The following is a 13,485-nucleotide window of genomic DNA, read 5'->3' on the forward strand; positions in this document are numbered from 1 at the left end:
ACTACTACTAATACTACTACTACTACTACTACTACTTTTACTGCTACGACTACGACTACGACTACGACTACTACGAATGATAATAATAACTGTTCATTGGCACCTGACTTCATCCCCATAGTTATACAGGGCTTGTCTTGCTTAATGTCAAGTTTTCTGTATAGTGTTTCAGGAATTGTGGTTTGGCTTTTTTTCATATTTCTCATTGGTTATGATGATGTCTGTTTTGGGAGCGACGAATTTTTTTGAAACATTCGTTTTGTATCCTCCTAGTTTTTTTTTACATACACAGAAAGAAAACACAAAAACACAAGGACATAAAAGTTAATAAATAGCATATTAGTTTATTAAACAAATCATCCCAATAAGAACAAATTATAATCATTAGTAAAATTTTCAAAAATTGATCACAGTTAGAATGAGTTGATAAAACAATGAATAACAGAAATATTGATATATTATATGTTAAAAGTGTAACTATTAATCAAATAAAATTATCACACAATCAATATGATAAACATGAATTATAGTTATATCATTCATTTACTGAAATATATCAGTGATCCTCCAGCTTTTCGTTTTGTAAATGTGGTCATTGACTGCTTTACAAAATTATAGAATCTTCCGGTCCAATTTTAAAAACTGTATTCCTTTCTCGATCAATTTCGTATTTCCTGAAATAAAGGTCATATATAATACAAGCTTCCAGATACAATGGAATTAATTAGTGTTTCAATTTTAAACCGGGATTAAGAAAGAGAGCCGAAAAATACCAAAGGAATAACCAAACTCATAACTCGAAAACAAACTGGCTATGGATGGCAAAAAAAAAACGACTAAAAGACAAACAATAGTTTACAAACCACAATATCGAAACCCATAAAAAAAATCGGGGTGGTCTCATGTGCTGCGGAAGGGTAAGCAGATCCTGCTCCATATATGGCACTGTCGTGTTTCTTCTGTACAAATCTATATGTAGTATTGAAGAGCGTATCAATATAAAAATAGTAGATTAAGTGATGAATGTTTGTAATGTTCTGGATTATGGACTTAAACATTTAACTTATTATTGTATTCTTATGTAAAATGCTACAACTATAACAATAAAATATATATGTAAAATTAATAACAGATTCAGAAATAATTGAATTAAAACAAAGACTATCAAGGATCTGAGTCCAACGTCAACGGTACACACGACATATGTCGCAATTACAGTAGGAACTTGTTTTCTTCGAAAACAAAACTGCATTCCCGGATATTTTGGTAGGGTTCATAATACTCATTCTCAAATGTTCTGTGTAGTGTTTTGTAGACTGTTGTTTTGTCTTTTCACCGTTTTTTTTATCACGGTGTCGTTTGTTTCTATTCCACTTATTTTTTGTTTATTGTCCAACCCCATTCCCTTTGGTATTTTCTCCCTCTTAAACACCAAGATGCCAAAATAAACATGGAGAATAAAATATTATTCATGCATAGTTGAACTGTTTTAGAAAATAGTACAACATGTTAAGTCCCTTTTGTATATTCCAAATTGTGTCCGTCTTGTAGCAAATGCTTCGGTTCTAATGATACATTTGTTACTTACTCAGAATAAGCTGACTTTTGCGTTTTCATACAAAGGTTATTTTTGTCTTTGCTGATTTTGTATTTGATTAGCCTTCAAAACGTCACTTTTCACTTTCTTTGTGTAGGGTTTTCGTGTTCACTGCTATCTGCACTATATGCTTTATTGCCAGTTGGTCATTTTTCTCAATATCGGTTTGTGTCATACAATTATGATTTCAGTTTAAAGTAATATGCTAATTCTTTGTTTTTCTGTGCTCTCTCCAAAGAACCATTTTGTTACATTTGATTTCACTTTAATCAATATCACCAGCCGAACTCAAAACATTGGTCTGTTGCACATGCAGAATAGTAACAAATGAATGTTCATAAAATATTGCCAGGTAAGCAGAGATGTTAGAAATATATTGAAGTAAGATTTACTTGTGTATGTTTGAAGTCATCAGTACTTACTTCAACTCAATATTTCCATGTTCAAACATTTTTTCAACGGCTTTTCTTATTTCATCTTTTTCTTGTGCTTTCGTTTTGTCTTTTGGGATCTCTGGCATTTTGTAATAAATAACTTTCTTTAATCTAGACTGTACTATTATCTTGGCGCATTCGTTGCAAGGAAAAAGCGTAACATACATAGAACATCCTCGTATATCTGACTGTATCTTATTGACTACAGCATTTAATTCAGCGTGACATACTACAAGTATATTTCCAGATAATACAGTTGAAAACATTTTCTGTTGTTCATTAATCTCAATTAAACACTTGTAAATCTGATGACCGGACATTCAACAGCAAGTGATTAATGCGGACTATAAAATTGGATAATATATGCATAGAGTGGAAAAGGATAGTAGAAAAAAAATGACTGATAACTCTTCAGCACATCCCCATATTGCAAACACACATATCTATGAAATTTAGTTCCTATACCTATAGAAAACAGAAAAATTAACTAATTATGTTTAAATGAAATTTCTTACAATGCAATACTGAATAAATATACGTGTACTAGTAAAGTATATTAAATCAAACTGCTAGAAGTTTTAATCATTTTCCTTGAAAATTTTATAAATTTATAGGTTGCACATTTTGAAGTAGGTTCGATATGCGCATGTCTGCTTTGAATTACTGGATTTCAATAAACGTTATATTTTACGACGAAACCACTTTTACAGCAGGGATATATAATAAATGTAATAAATTAGTCAAATATTTACTAAATTTTATCACAAATATAGATGTTTTGTGGTATCGGAATTCAATATAAAGTGGTAATTCTCATATATTTTGGTTTTTTTCATAAAACTAACTAACCAAATTATGGATTGCTCTACAAATCTTTCTTGCCTAAATAGATAATTCATTATTCTGTTCTATCGCTGCGTCTCGAATTTTGTCGGATAAATATCAATGCTAAGTAACCATAAAAATGTCTTATCTTCCTGTACTATTTATATCGTTGCGGTATGAATTTTTCTATGCAGGACATGAACAGATAGTAAGTGCAGGATACTTTGAATTGTTACCAGCAGGTTAAATACTCTGGTGTTTTCAGCAGTAACTTCGAGCATTCTTTAATACGATATACTTTGTTTTTTATCTTGTTTTCCACCCTTTTATACTGTTTTTCTTAATGTATTTTTTTAATCTACTGATCGAGATTAAAAACGGGGAAGGGTACAGATATATACAAATAACATGTGTCTTAAACCAGCAGTAACTGTTGTCGTATGTCATATGTGGATATCTGTACATTCGTTATTTTGGAAAATTAGGTTTAAATGACAGATCCTTGAATGTGTCTGTTAATTTTATTGACAACTTTCAATAGACTAAGGGCAATTTAGAACTTGACATGGTGCGTATACATTTTTCTACAGTTGACCACTGAATGTTGCCAACTAGATTGTGTTTATTTTTGTCGTTTGGTTGCTGTTTCATTTACGTATACCCGACATCGCCTCTTATTCAAATTCAAGTTTGTTTAGTCATCCATCACACTCTCCTTCAAACCCTTGATGTTCAATAGGGAAGTTGTTTTATTGTTTGGACGAAAATATATACACTGTTGTGTTTTCCAATAATTAATATTTTAATCGCAAATTATAAAATACGTATGTAATCTTATAATTCGTTTTACTCTTCTCTGTTAATGTTCTACAAATTGACATACCATATAAATGTTTATTGTCCTCAGCAGTTTGACCTTTTCCCCAGGGAAACTCTTCATCCTTGCAATTATTTGGCATACCATTATATCCCATCCCAACAATCCTTTTGTCTTCATTGACAATACATGCTCCAACCTGAAAATGATCTTTTCTCGTTTATTCCTTTTGTTTCCTTTACTTAAAACGTGTTATGAAATTGAACCATAATTTGTACCAAACCAACACGATGAGTCGGATTTTTTAAAAGTGCTAGTACACAAGGTATTTTCACACCCTGTACATTATTCTGACTGTGCACCGACCAAACGTTGATTTTACTCACATGTGTCACGTGGTTAGTGGATACGCAACATTTATTTGGTTACCCCGAGACCACCGACTCAGGAAAGTTTGAATTGAAACTTATAAGGTTATTTAAACCATCTTGAAAAGTGTAATTAGAAAGTTCGGTCTTTAATTCAAGTTTGATCACATGTGTCTTGCTCTATACCATATGTTTCTTTTTGCACAATTTGATTACCATCAGTTACTATATATTCTATTTATTGTTTAACAGAGCTAAATAATGTGCTCAGAATTGTTTTAAAAGACACAAATAAAATTTCAAAGAGATGTTAGACACGTTATTTAACTTAACGTTCAAGCATATCAGAACTCTCATAAACGATTGAGTAGATGCACTATAAAATTGGATCTTTCTTCACACATTGATTTAATAAAATTAACAACTATTTGCTTAAAACAAGTATTGTAACATAATGCTGAGTATTTCAAGAGTCATATTGCGTTTACACTTCTTTTAATTCGTGTAAGTGGTCCCAAAGAAACAATCATAAATACAAATTTATTAAATTGCTTTATAAATACATATTATGATCAGAATATTTTTGTGATTCCTCTCATTGAAAAATATTCTTAAAAGATAACTATGAGCAAATCGTTAGTATAAACATTTAATACAACAGGAATATCTTACACTGTCACAGACCTGAGTTTTAGGATCTTTACTCCTTTGTGCTGATAAAAATGCTAACGCCATGAAATACTCGTCCCATTCTAGATTCCATGGTCGCTTGTAACCCTTTTCGATTGTTTCTGTAAAATTCAGAAATAAACGTTTGTGTAGAAAAAGACAAGTTATGATAGATGTTGTCTCTCTGTGCGTCATTACAAAGGGTTCTGCATTTTCAATATTTCTTTTTTGTAAATAGGGCTTTTGGTGATGATTGATTGTTTTTCGTTTCGTTATATACAGACAAATTTATCAGGAGGAAAATAAGGAAGATATGATTATGGGCATTTTTTAAATAATTGATTATTCGAGGCGATGTCAACATTGCTATTTCGCTATGAGAAGACAAAAATATTTACAGGTTGACCTACTTTGAAGGCCTGATATGAATGATTCCTACAACAGAGTTGTATGAGTGGAACATGTAAAACGTCTATGCTTTTAACATACATGAAGCTTTGTAAGAGGGCGGGCACCCTTCCCCTCCCCTCCTTAATCTGCCTTCTGAATAAGCGTTTCATACATGATCATTTGTAGATAATTTAATGTACATTTACGACATAACAAGTTTCAGTGGGATTATTGACTAACCGCGGAATCTAAATGTAACAAAAGCTTGCGACCGAGTGTCCTTAATCAAAAATGCGAGTTATGTTAAATTACGGTATTAGAAAAGTACAATAAACAAATTACCAAACTTCAAGGAAAATTCAAAACGGAAAGTCCTTTATCAATAGATATCAAAGGTACAAATGTCAATAATTGGGGTACAGCAGTCAACATTGTGTTAAAATCTTAATAACTATAAAAACAAATAACTATTTCAACAACAAAAAAACAAATAAAATGGCATATAGACACTCTATAGACAAAGTACATAAGCAAAAATGGAAGACAAGAATACAAAAATGACAATAGCACAAGAACGGGATGTATAAATACTGACCCATGCCAAAAGGATATTACCTAAAATTGACTAAACAGTAAAGGTTAAAAGTATACAAGGCCAATAAAAAGAATACTATAACACGTAATTAAGATGATAAAAAATGTCAGTACATAGAATCTATACTTAAAGACCGTCATGTATTATTTGTGATGCTGATACGGAATATTTATCAACAAGGTCTTGGTATCTTCCGATGATTTTGTTAGAAAAAGGCCGAGTTGTTTTTTGACATAACCCTGGTTCATCAACTTCCTGCTCACAAACTGGTGACGTTTTATAAAGTCTGAGTAGCAGCTGTAAGCTCTTGAATACCGAATGAGTTGGGAAATGTATATCCCATATGCATGTGAAGTTGGAATATCGCTGCTCAGGTGGGAGAAATTTATAATTTCAAAATAAAAATCGTCTCGTTTGTCATAGATTCTGGAACTGAGATGACCGCTTATGTCAAATTCGATGTGGATAAGTCTAAAAATGAGGCGGAGGAAGCCGTGCTGGTGTTTCTTTAATTTCTAGTTCTGAAGGATATATTAATGGAACCCAATCAGAAAAGTTTGGATTGTTAATGGAAAGAACATCATCCATATATCTGAATGTGAAATTAAATGATCTGGTTTCTTTGATCTTCTTGTTTTGACAAGTGTCTGAAGGTACCCAGACTCAAATGAAAATAAGAAGGTTGGCAAGAAGAGGCACATAGTTCCCTCCCATAGGAATGCCGACAATTTGTTAAAAAAGTCTACCTCCAAATTCAACAAATATGTTGTCAATAAGAAACTCCAGCATACTGATCACTTGTTCCTATGTGTAGCATGTTTTACCTTTTTGTTCACTATTAACAAAGTATGCCGTATGGTATTTCAAAGCAGTAAATTCATAGTACGGAACGCCACAGCTGTCTTACGTGGAACTCTGATATTACTTTATGTTGTTTTATTATTACTTGATGATATTTTGTCTTTACTTAATATGGTTTTGACATTACGTAATGATGTTTTGATATAACTCAATATTGAATAGTCATTACTTAATGATATTTCGATATTACACGATATGGTTTCGTATTGGCTTGATATAGTTTTGTCATTACTCAATATGGTTTTGTCATTACTCGATGTGGTTTCACCATTATTTAATGTGGTTGTGTCATGAGTCAATGTGGTTTTAACATTACTTGATGTGAATGTGACTTAACGTTATGTAGTTGTTTCATTACATGATGTGGTTTTGTTATTTCGTAATGATGATTTGCTTATTCTTTATATGGTTTTAACATTACGCAATAATGTTTCAAAATTTGACGATTTTACACAACATGATGTGTTTGTTCCATTATTTGATGTGGTCCTGTCATTCTTTGATGTGGTTATCCCATTACTTGATGAGGTAAAACCACGTGACCAATTCGGAAAAAAAATATGTTCTATTTTTAAACAGATTTCAATATATCGTTTGTTTAATGTGCTTTGGATGGGTATCGCTATCCATTGAGTTAAAGTTCAAATTAAAGTTCGAGTGGTTGTTCAGAGTTATTTGGTATGAAAAAGGGGAACGGCAGAAAATAATAAGAAAAAAAGTATTAAAAAGTTAACAGTATTTCGGACATAATTAAGATATCCCCAAACCACTTGGTCCTGTTGTTTTTATCCTAAGTTCTCAAACGGAAGCAGTATTTTTGTAATAAATTTGTAAAATATTCCACGGAACCCTGTGTCTCGCCTGATATTGCTGCTGTAAGTGTAAAAGCGTCATGTTGATCGGCTGTACATTTATCTATACATTTATCGGTAAAAAAAAAATTTTTTTTTTTAAATATTTTTCTGTAGATGCTTTTTCTTGAAATTGAGGAATAACTCCTATACAAGTTTTAAAACACTTCATGGAGGTTTACAAATTTATCATGTCAAAACAGTTTAATTCGGTTTTATTTAACTAAAACAAAACTGTATGGTTTTCAACAATGAGCAAAACCCATACCCTATAGTAAGCTATAAAAGGTCCCGAAATGAAAAATGTAAAAAACTAGAAACCTAACGATCTATAGATAGATAGATAGATACTTTATTCTCTAAAAACTAAATACAAGTTTACAGAGAAACATACAATATAAATACAGATACAATAGTCGAGGTAAACAAATACAGTATGATATTCTAAAAGTACAAAATTATGATGGCATACATGTTTAGTAACATGTATATTGAAATGTTAAACTCAATAGAAAAAAAAATGGAGATGGAGACGCCGACGCCACTATCGACGACGAAATATAGGTTTGCTGTGTCTCACTGCCGCTACATCGATGTCGCAGGCTCGACACAAATCAAAGGACTTTATTGTTAACAAATGAAACACTTAAATGAACTCGCACTAAAGTTACAGGGAAACGGGGGTAGGGGCTCGGACTAAGCGACAAAGCATCAATACTATAAAATAAGAATTCTCCGATTTCTTTTTAGCGTAAATGATCATTTGAACCTACGAATATCAATCTTTTATTTGTAATCAATTGAATTCCCTGATCTACCTCGCACTAATTGAAAAATAAACTTTTGGAATATCTGTTTCACATGTGACGACGGACATCATCCAGTGGTCGTAACCATTATACCGTCATCTTTTCCTTGAATGTAAACTACCCAATAAAACCAAATCACTAGGTTTGTACTTTCTCGAATAACACGACGGGTGCCTTTCTGGAGCATCCGAGATCACCCCGATGGATTTATATTACCCAGTCATACCGATCTATTGAATCAGCCAAATGAAACTGTTTTGTATGCTACCGCAACTGAATGATGGGGGGGGGGGGGGGGTATTGTTTTACCCCTGTCCGTCCGTCCGTCTGTCCGTCCCATTATGGGTATATAGTTATTCCGCATAACTCCTCCTACAGTTTGAATCCTAGGAAGTTTCTCTTTACTGTCTGTTTGTACATATATTGAAGGTGTGCATGTGGTCAGGGTTTTTATTTTTATTATCTTTTGCTCTTTTGGGAGATAATCGAACTTTTTTTTGTCAATTTGGGGTATAAGCGGTTAAATGAGTTGAGTGCGGGGGCATCACTTTGTCTAGTTTACATTTTTTTTCTCGTGTTTTGCTGTTACACAACTGTAACAGTCCGATGTAAGGTTAGGATTTAGCACTCACATACATGTTAAACTCCGCCACGTGCACTTTCTTTATGTACCTGCCCCAAGTCAGGAGCATGAAGTTCAATTGTTGTCGTTGTATAAATGTGTGTCTTTTGTTTTTTGTAGATTGTTTATTTATAAATAATTCTTATATGATTTGCTTATTAGGGAATACGATGATATGATTGGTCGAGACGACTTCCGGTAGTTGATCTTGACGTTATTTATTTTTCGATAGACGACGTTGACCGAACTTCTTTTCGTAACCAATGTAAACAAGATGGCGGCGATAAAAACACCGACTTTAACAAAATTTATTTTCACTGCACGTTGATCGCGTTAAATTAAATAATCAACACAAAAACATTCGTTCGAATGATAATAAGAGTTTTTGTAGTTTATTTTTTATCAGATTGCAAATTTCATTGAGTACATATTTTTGCAATAATCAACAAATATATTCATGCGCCAGGCCTATTCAATGACACAAATATACAATTTACGTGTGATAGAGGTTACGAGTGTGGAAAAATATATTCCTTATATCCAATTTTAAAGAATTATAAGGATTACACGCCTTTTAAAGGAATTTATTGGTGTATAAACTGGACCAAGTCACTCACAAAACATTGTTTGTGAGTGAATTGGTCGAGTTTATACACCAATAAATTCCTTTAAAAAGGCGTTTAATCCCATAATAAGACCGTTTGTTTTTTTTCGTTTGAATTTTTTTCACATGGTGCATGGTGGCCTTTTGTAGATGACTATACGCTGTGTTGAAGGCTGTACGGTTGCCTGTATATGATTTCTTACATCCACTGCATTCAAACTCTGGTGGATAGTTGTCTCATTGTCAATCACACCACATCTAACTTTATTTCAACTTCTATGTTGCGTTTTGTTTACTGTAACATTGTTTATCTTTTGTACGCATACCCCGGAGCCCTCTTTTCGGAAGCCCGAGCAAAAGTCCTTGTTCCGCGATAGAAAATTTAATTACGAACTCATATAAGATAGCTCGAATTTCAACTCAAAATCTTAATTAATCTAAATGAGACTTAAATTCGAATCTTACTCAAACTCTACCTAAAAAAGTGACTCAAATTTAATGTTGTAACTAGAACTCTACCTTTAAATGTGACTCAAACTCGAAGTCCAACTCAAAATTCAATGCCAATTAAAACTTTAATTCTAATAATGACTTGAATTCGAAATCGAAGATTAACTCAAATTTTAACTCAAACAGTAACCCGAACTTTAATTTGAACTCTAATTCGATGGATGGCCACACTCATCCAAGGCACATACAACATGGAAATCCATCTAAAAATAGAACAGGTTTTTCCGAATTGGTCACGTGATTTTACCTCATCAAGTTATGGGATAACCACATCAAAGAATGACAGGAGCACATCAAATAATGAAACAAACACATCATGTAGTGTAAAATCGTCAAATTTTGAAACATCATTACGTAATGTTAAAACCATATAAAGAATAGGCAAATCATCATTACAAAATAACAAAACCACTTCATGTAATGAAACAACTACATAACGTTAAGTCACAATCACATCAAGTAATGTTAAAACCACATTGACTAATGCCACAACCACTTTAAATAATGGTGAAACCACATCGAGTAATGACAAAACTATATTGAGTAATGACAAAACTATATCAAGTCAATACGAAACCATATCGTGTAATATCGAAATATCATTAAGTAATGATTATTCCATATTGAGTTATATCAAAACATCATAACGTAATGTCAAAACCATATTAAGTAAAGACAAAATATCATCAAGTAATAATAAAACAACATAAAGTAATATCAGCGTTCCACATAAGACAGCTGTGGCGTTCCATATCATAGCGTATGTTATCATTTGTATATTGAAAAGCATTGTAGATTATTTCGTTTAGACGATGTTTCAAATTCACATGGGGAATGGTGGTATACAGAGTTGAAAAATCAAAAGTTTTGATAGAATTTATTGCAGAAAAAGATTGAGATTTAAAATTATCCTAAGTTCTTTACAGTTTTTTAAAATCCACATATGGTTAGTACCACTACGAGAGTAAACAGTTTCACAGTATTTCTGAAGAACTCTCTTTCACTGCGGACAGAATGTTTGTCAATCTAATGGTCAATTCCTCCGTAGAACATGCTGATGCGCCGTCAATCTACCGTTGTTTGTAAGGAATTTTTGTGAAGCTTAGGTATCCAATACAAACAAGGTAAGTCCTCAAATTTGTTGATAATGTAATTTTCATTGAAGTCATGAAGGACTTATGATTCGCCACCAAAATCTCATCCTTGTCAAATGATATGTTTTTATATGTGGGATTAACTAAGTGCTCATTTATGCCCAATTCTTTTAAAAGATACTCGTAGCAGTACGATTAATATATAGGTATCTTTATTTTGATAGGAGACAAGTGCCTTGGTAAAAATGGACCAAATCTATATTAACATGATTAAGTTGATGGAAAAATTAACTCAAAGAATTGTATAGAAGTATAGGGGGAGAGTTAAGGTCCCACAAAACATGTTAACCCCGCCGCCTTTTTATGTCTGTCCCAAGTCAAAAAACCTCTAGCCTTTGTTAGTCGTATGTGTTTATTTCATTTTGGTTCATTTATATGTTTCAGAGTTTTGTGACACCCAGTTCACTGAATATAATACATTATTGTTAAGTGGCAAGATGAAGCCCGCCTCCAGGTGCGGGATTTCCTGCTGGGTCAAAAACCCATTTGTGACCTTGGGATGTTTTCTGCTCTTTGGTCGGGCTTTTGTCTCTTTCACACATTCCACATTTCCATTCTCAATTCTTTATCTGTGATATACCTTTTCCTTGACTAATGGTAAAAGAGTTTTCGAGCTATAGATATATCACTTTACTTATAAACAGTTTTCAAAATTAGTTCAGATTTAACTACCTATTTCATTTTTCCATATCCCTACTAATATATACTTCATTTCCCTTATTCAATTCTTGTACATTTATTGTACAGCTCTCAATGATTTGTATCACGATTATTAATCTTGTTTAAATGTCGAGTCCAAATTAGTTGGACACTTTATGGTAATATTCATTGTCCAATCAAATCGTTGTATGTTATAAATAGACTGTAACTCCGGCTTAGCATTACCTTCAGAGGTCAGATAAGGATACTGATGCACTTTTTATGTTACAATATTTTTCATTGGCTAAAACACTAGTAGCAAGATTTCAGTCTGAAACGGGCATTTTGGTCTGATCAAGTCTTAATCTACTGAATTTACAGCAAGGGAAAAACGTTAAGACTTTTTTAGACTTTCAGACGCTGTTCCGATATACCGTGTTCAGTCCGTTCAGTCATGTCAAGATAAACAAGACAGATTGTTCTAGCGTTCGATTAAGACTTGATCAGACCACGTTCAGATCAAATCAGACAAAAGGTAAAAATGCTGTTTAGATTTTGTAAGATCGTGTTCAGTCGTGGTAAGATTTTAGATATTCGGATGCAAAACGGGCGACACTTTCTCTATGTTTATCAGGGTTTGCTCCCCCTTTATGAATAAAATCGGCAAAGCTTGGGGATATTATTTTGTGCTCTTTTAATGTAATATTGTATGTCTATTTCATTAAATAACGTATGCAAACTTACAATTCATTTGTTTTCCGATTGAATTTTTAACATTTAATTGGTGATATAAGGAAAGCATAATTGTTGTAACCGGAAAAGTGTGCAAGTCATAAAAAGTTTACACTCGTGCTTTCTGGCATTAAGTAATCCTGTATTTATTTATTCCGTCTGTAAAGATATAAGGATTAGTACTATATCTCAAAATTGTTCTTAAACAAATTTTCGTCTGTAATGTAAAATAATTGTTCTTAGCCATATAAAATTTGTCAGGGAAAATATATTCTGAGTATCTGATTAACTTTAATTTTTTTAATTTTTGACAGATGACAGATGTTTGGTGAAAGTTATTTACATTTCAATAAACGGAGTATCTGAGCAGTCAACCGAAACGGATTGTCACACACTATCTTAATAATTATAAATACCCATACAACGCTGTGGCTGTTTTATACATGGAAGTAAAATGAAATATATTTCCATGTTTTATCATATATAAGGATAAACCGGGTAAAATTATTACATTTACAAATTATAAAACATTATGTTTTCAAAATAAATGCAACAAGAATACAAACATATTTTAATCATTTAGTTTATAGTTTACAATTACCATTAGGTACCTATAAAGCCCGATTTTGATACCATTTTTAACCATCCAGTTTTTTTTAGCAAGAACTAATAACAGAATAAATTATATTATAGAAAAATATAAAATGGCACAAGTTAAGAAACGATTGATAAAAAGAAAATGTACATAATTATAAATGTAGTGTACGGTATATATTTCTGTTGGGTAACAGGTTTTTTTTTTTGTTACAACCAGTGTTAACGTCTCATTTAAAAAAACACTGCGATGCTTACTTGATTTTTCGGAATTGATCAAAAAGCTATGAAATATCGTACGTAACGAACTGACGTATACTAATAACCGGTAGCAGTTTATAACATATTCATTTCGATAAAAAAAAAAATATGTAAATTATGTAAACTAAATGTATTTGTACCATATTGTTACAT

The 13,485-nt window shown here is 32.2% G+C and overlaps 1 protein-coding gene across 3 annotated transcripts in view; it reads right to left on the reverse strand.

Annotated features, from left to right (window-relative positions):
• Window positions 1–318: 318 nt before the first annotated feature.
• Window positions 319–13,485, reverse strand: part of LOC127716547 (deoxycytidylate deaminase-like) — an 83,257-nt gene continuing 70,090 nt past the window's right edge. For all 3 annotated transcript variants that reach the window (XM_052222772.1, XM_052222770.1, XM_052222771.1), the window contains exons 3-6: window positions 4,726–4,832; window positions 3,740–3,872; window positions 2,020–2,260; window positions 319–674 (exon numbers count right to left, since the gene is read on the reverse strand). In XM_052222772.1, the coding sequence (XP_052078732.1) occupies window positions 605–674; window positions 2,020–2,260; window positions 3,740–3,872; window positions 4,726–4,832 (551 nt within the window). In that variant the 3' untranslated portion in view covers window positions 319–604. The remainder of the gene's footprint in view (window positions 675–2,019; window positions 2,261–3,739; window positions 3,873–4,725; window positions 4,833–13,485) is intronic.

The sequence above is a fragment of the Mytilus californianus genome, unplaced genomic scaffold, assembly GCF_021869535.1.
Source record: "Mytilus californianus isolate M0D057914Y unplaced genomic scaffold, xbMytCali1.0.p SCAF_9, whole genome shotgun sequence".
Lineage (NCBI taxonomy): Eukaryota > Metazoa > Mollusca > Bivalvia > Mytilida > Mytilidae > Mytilus > Mytilus californianus.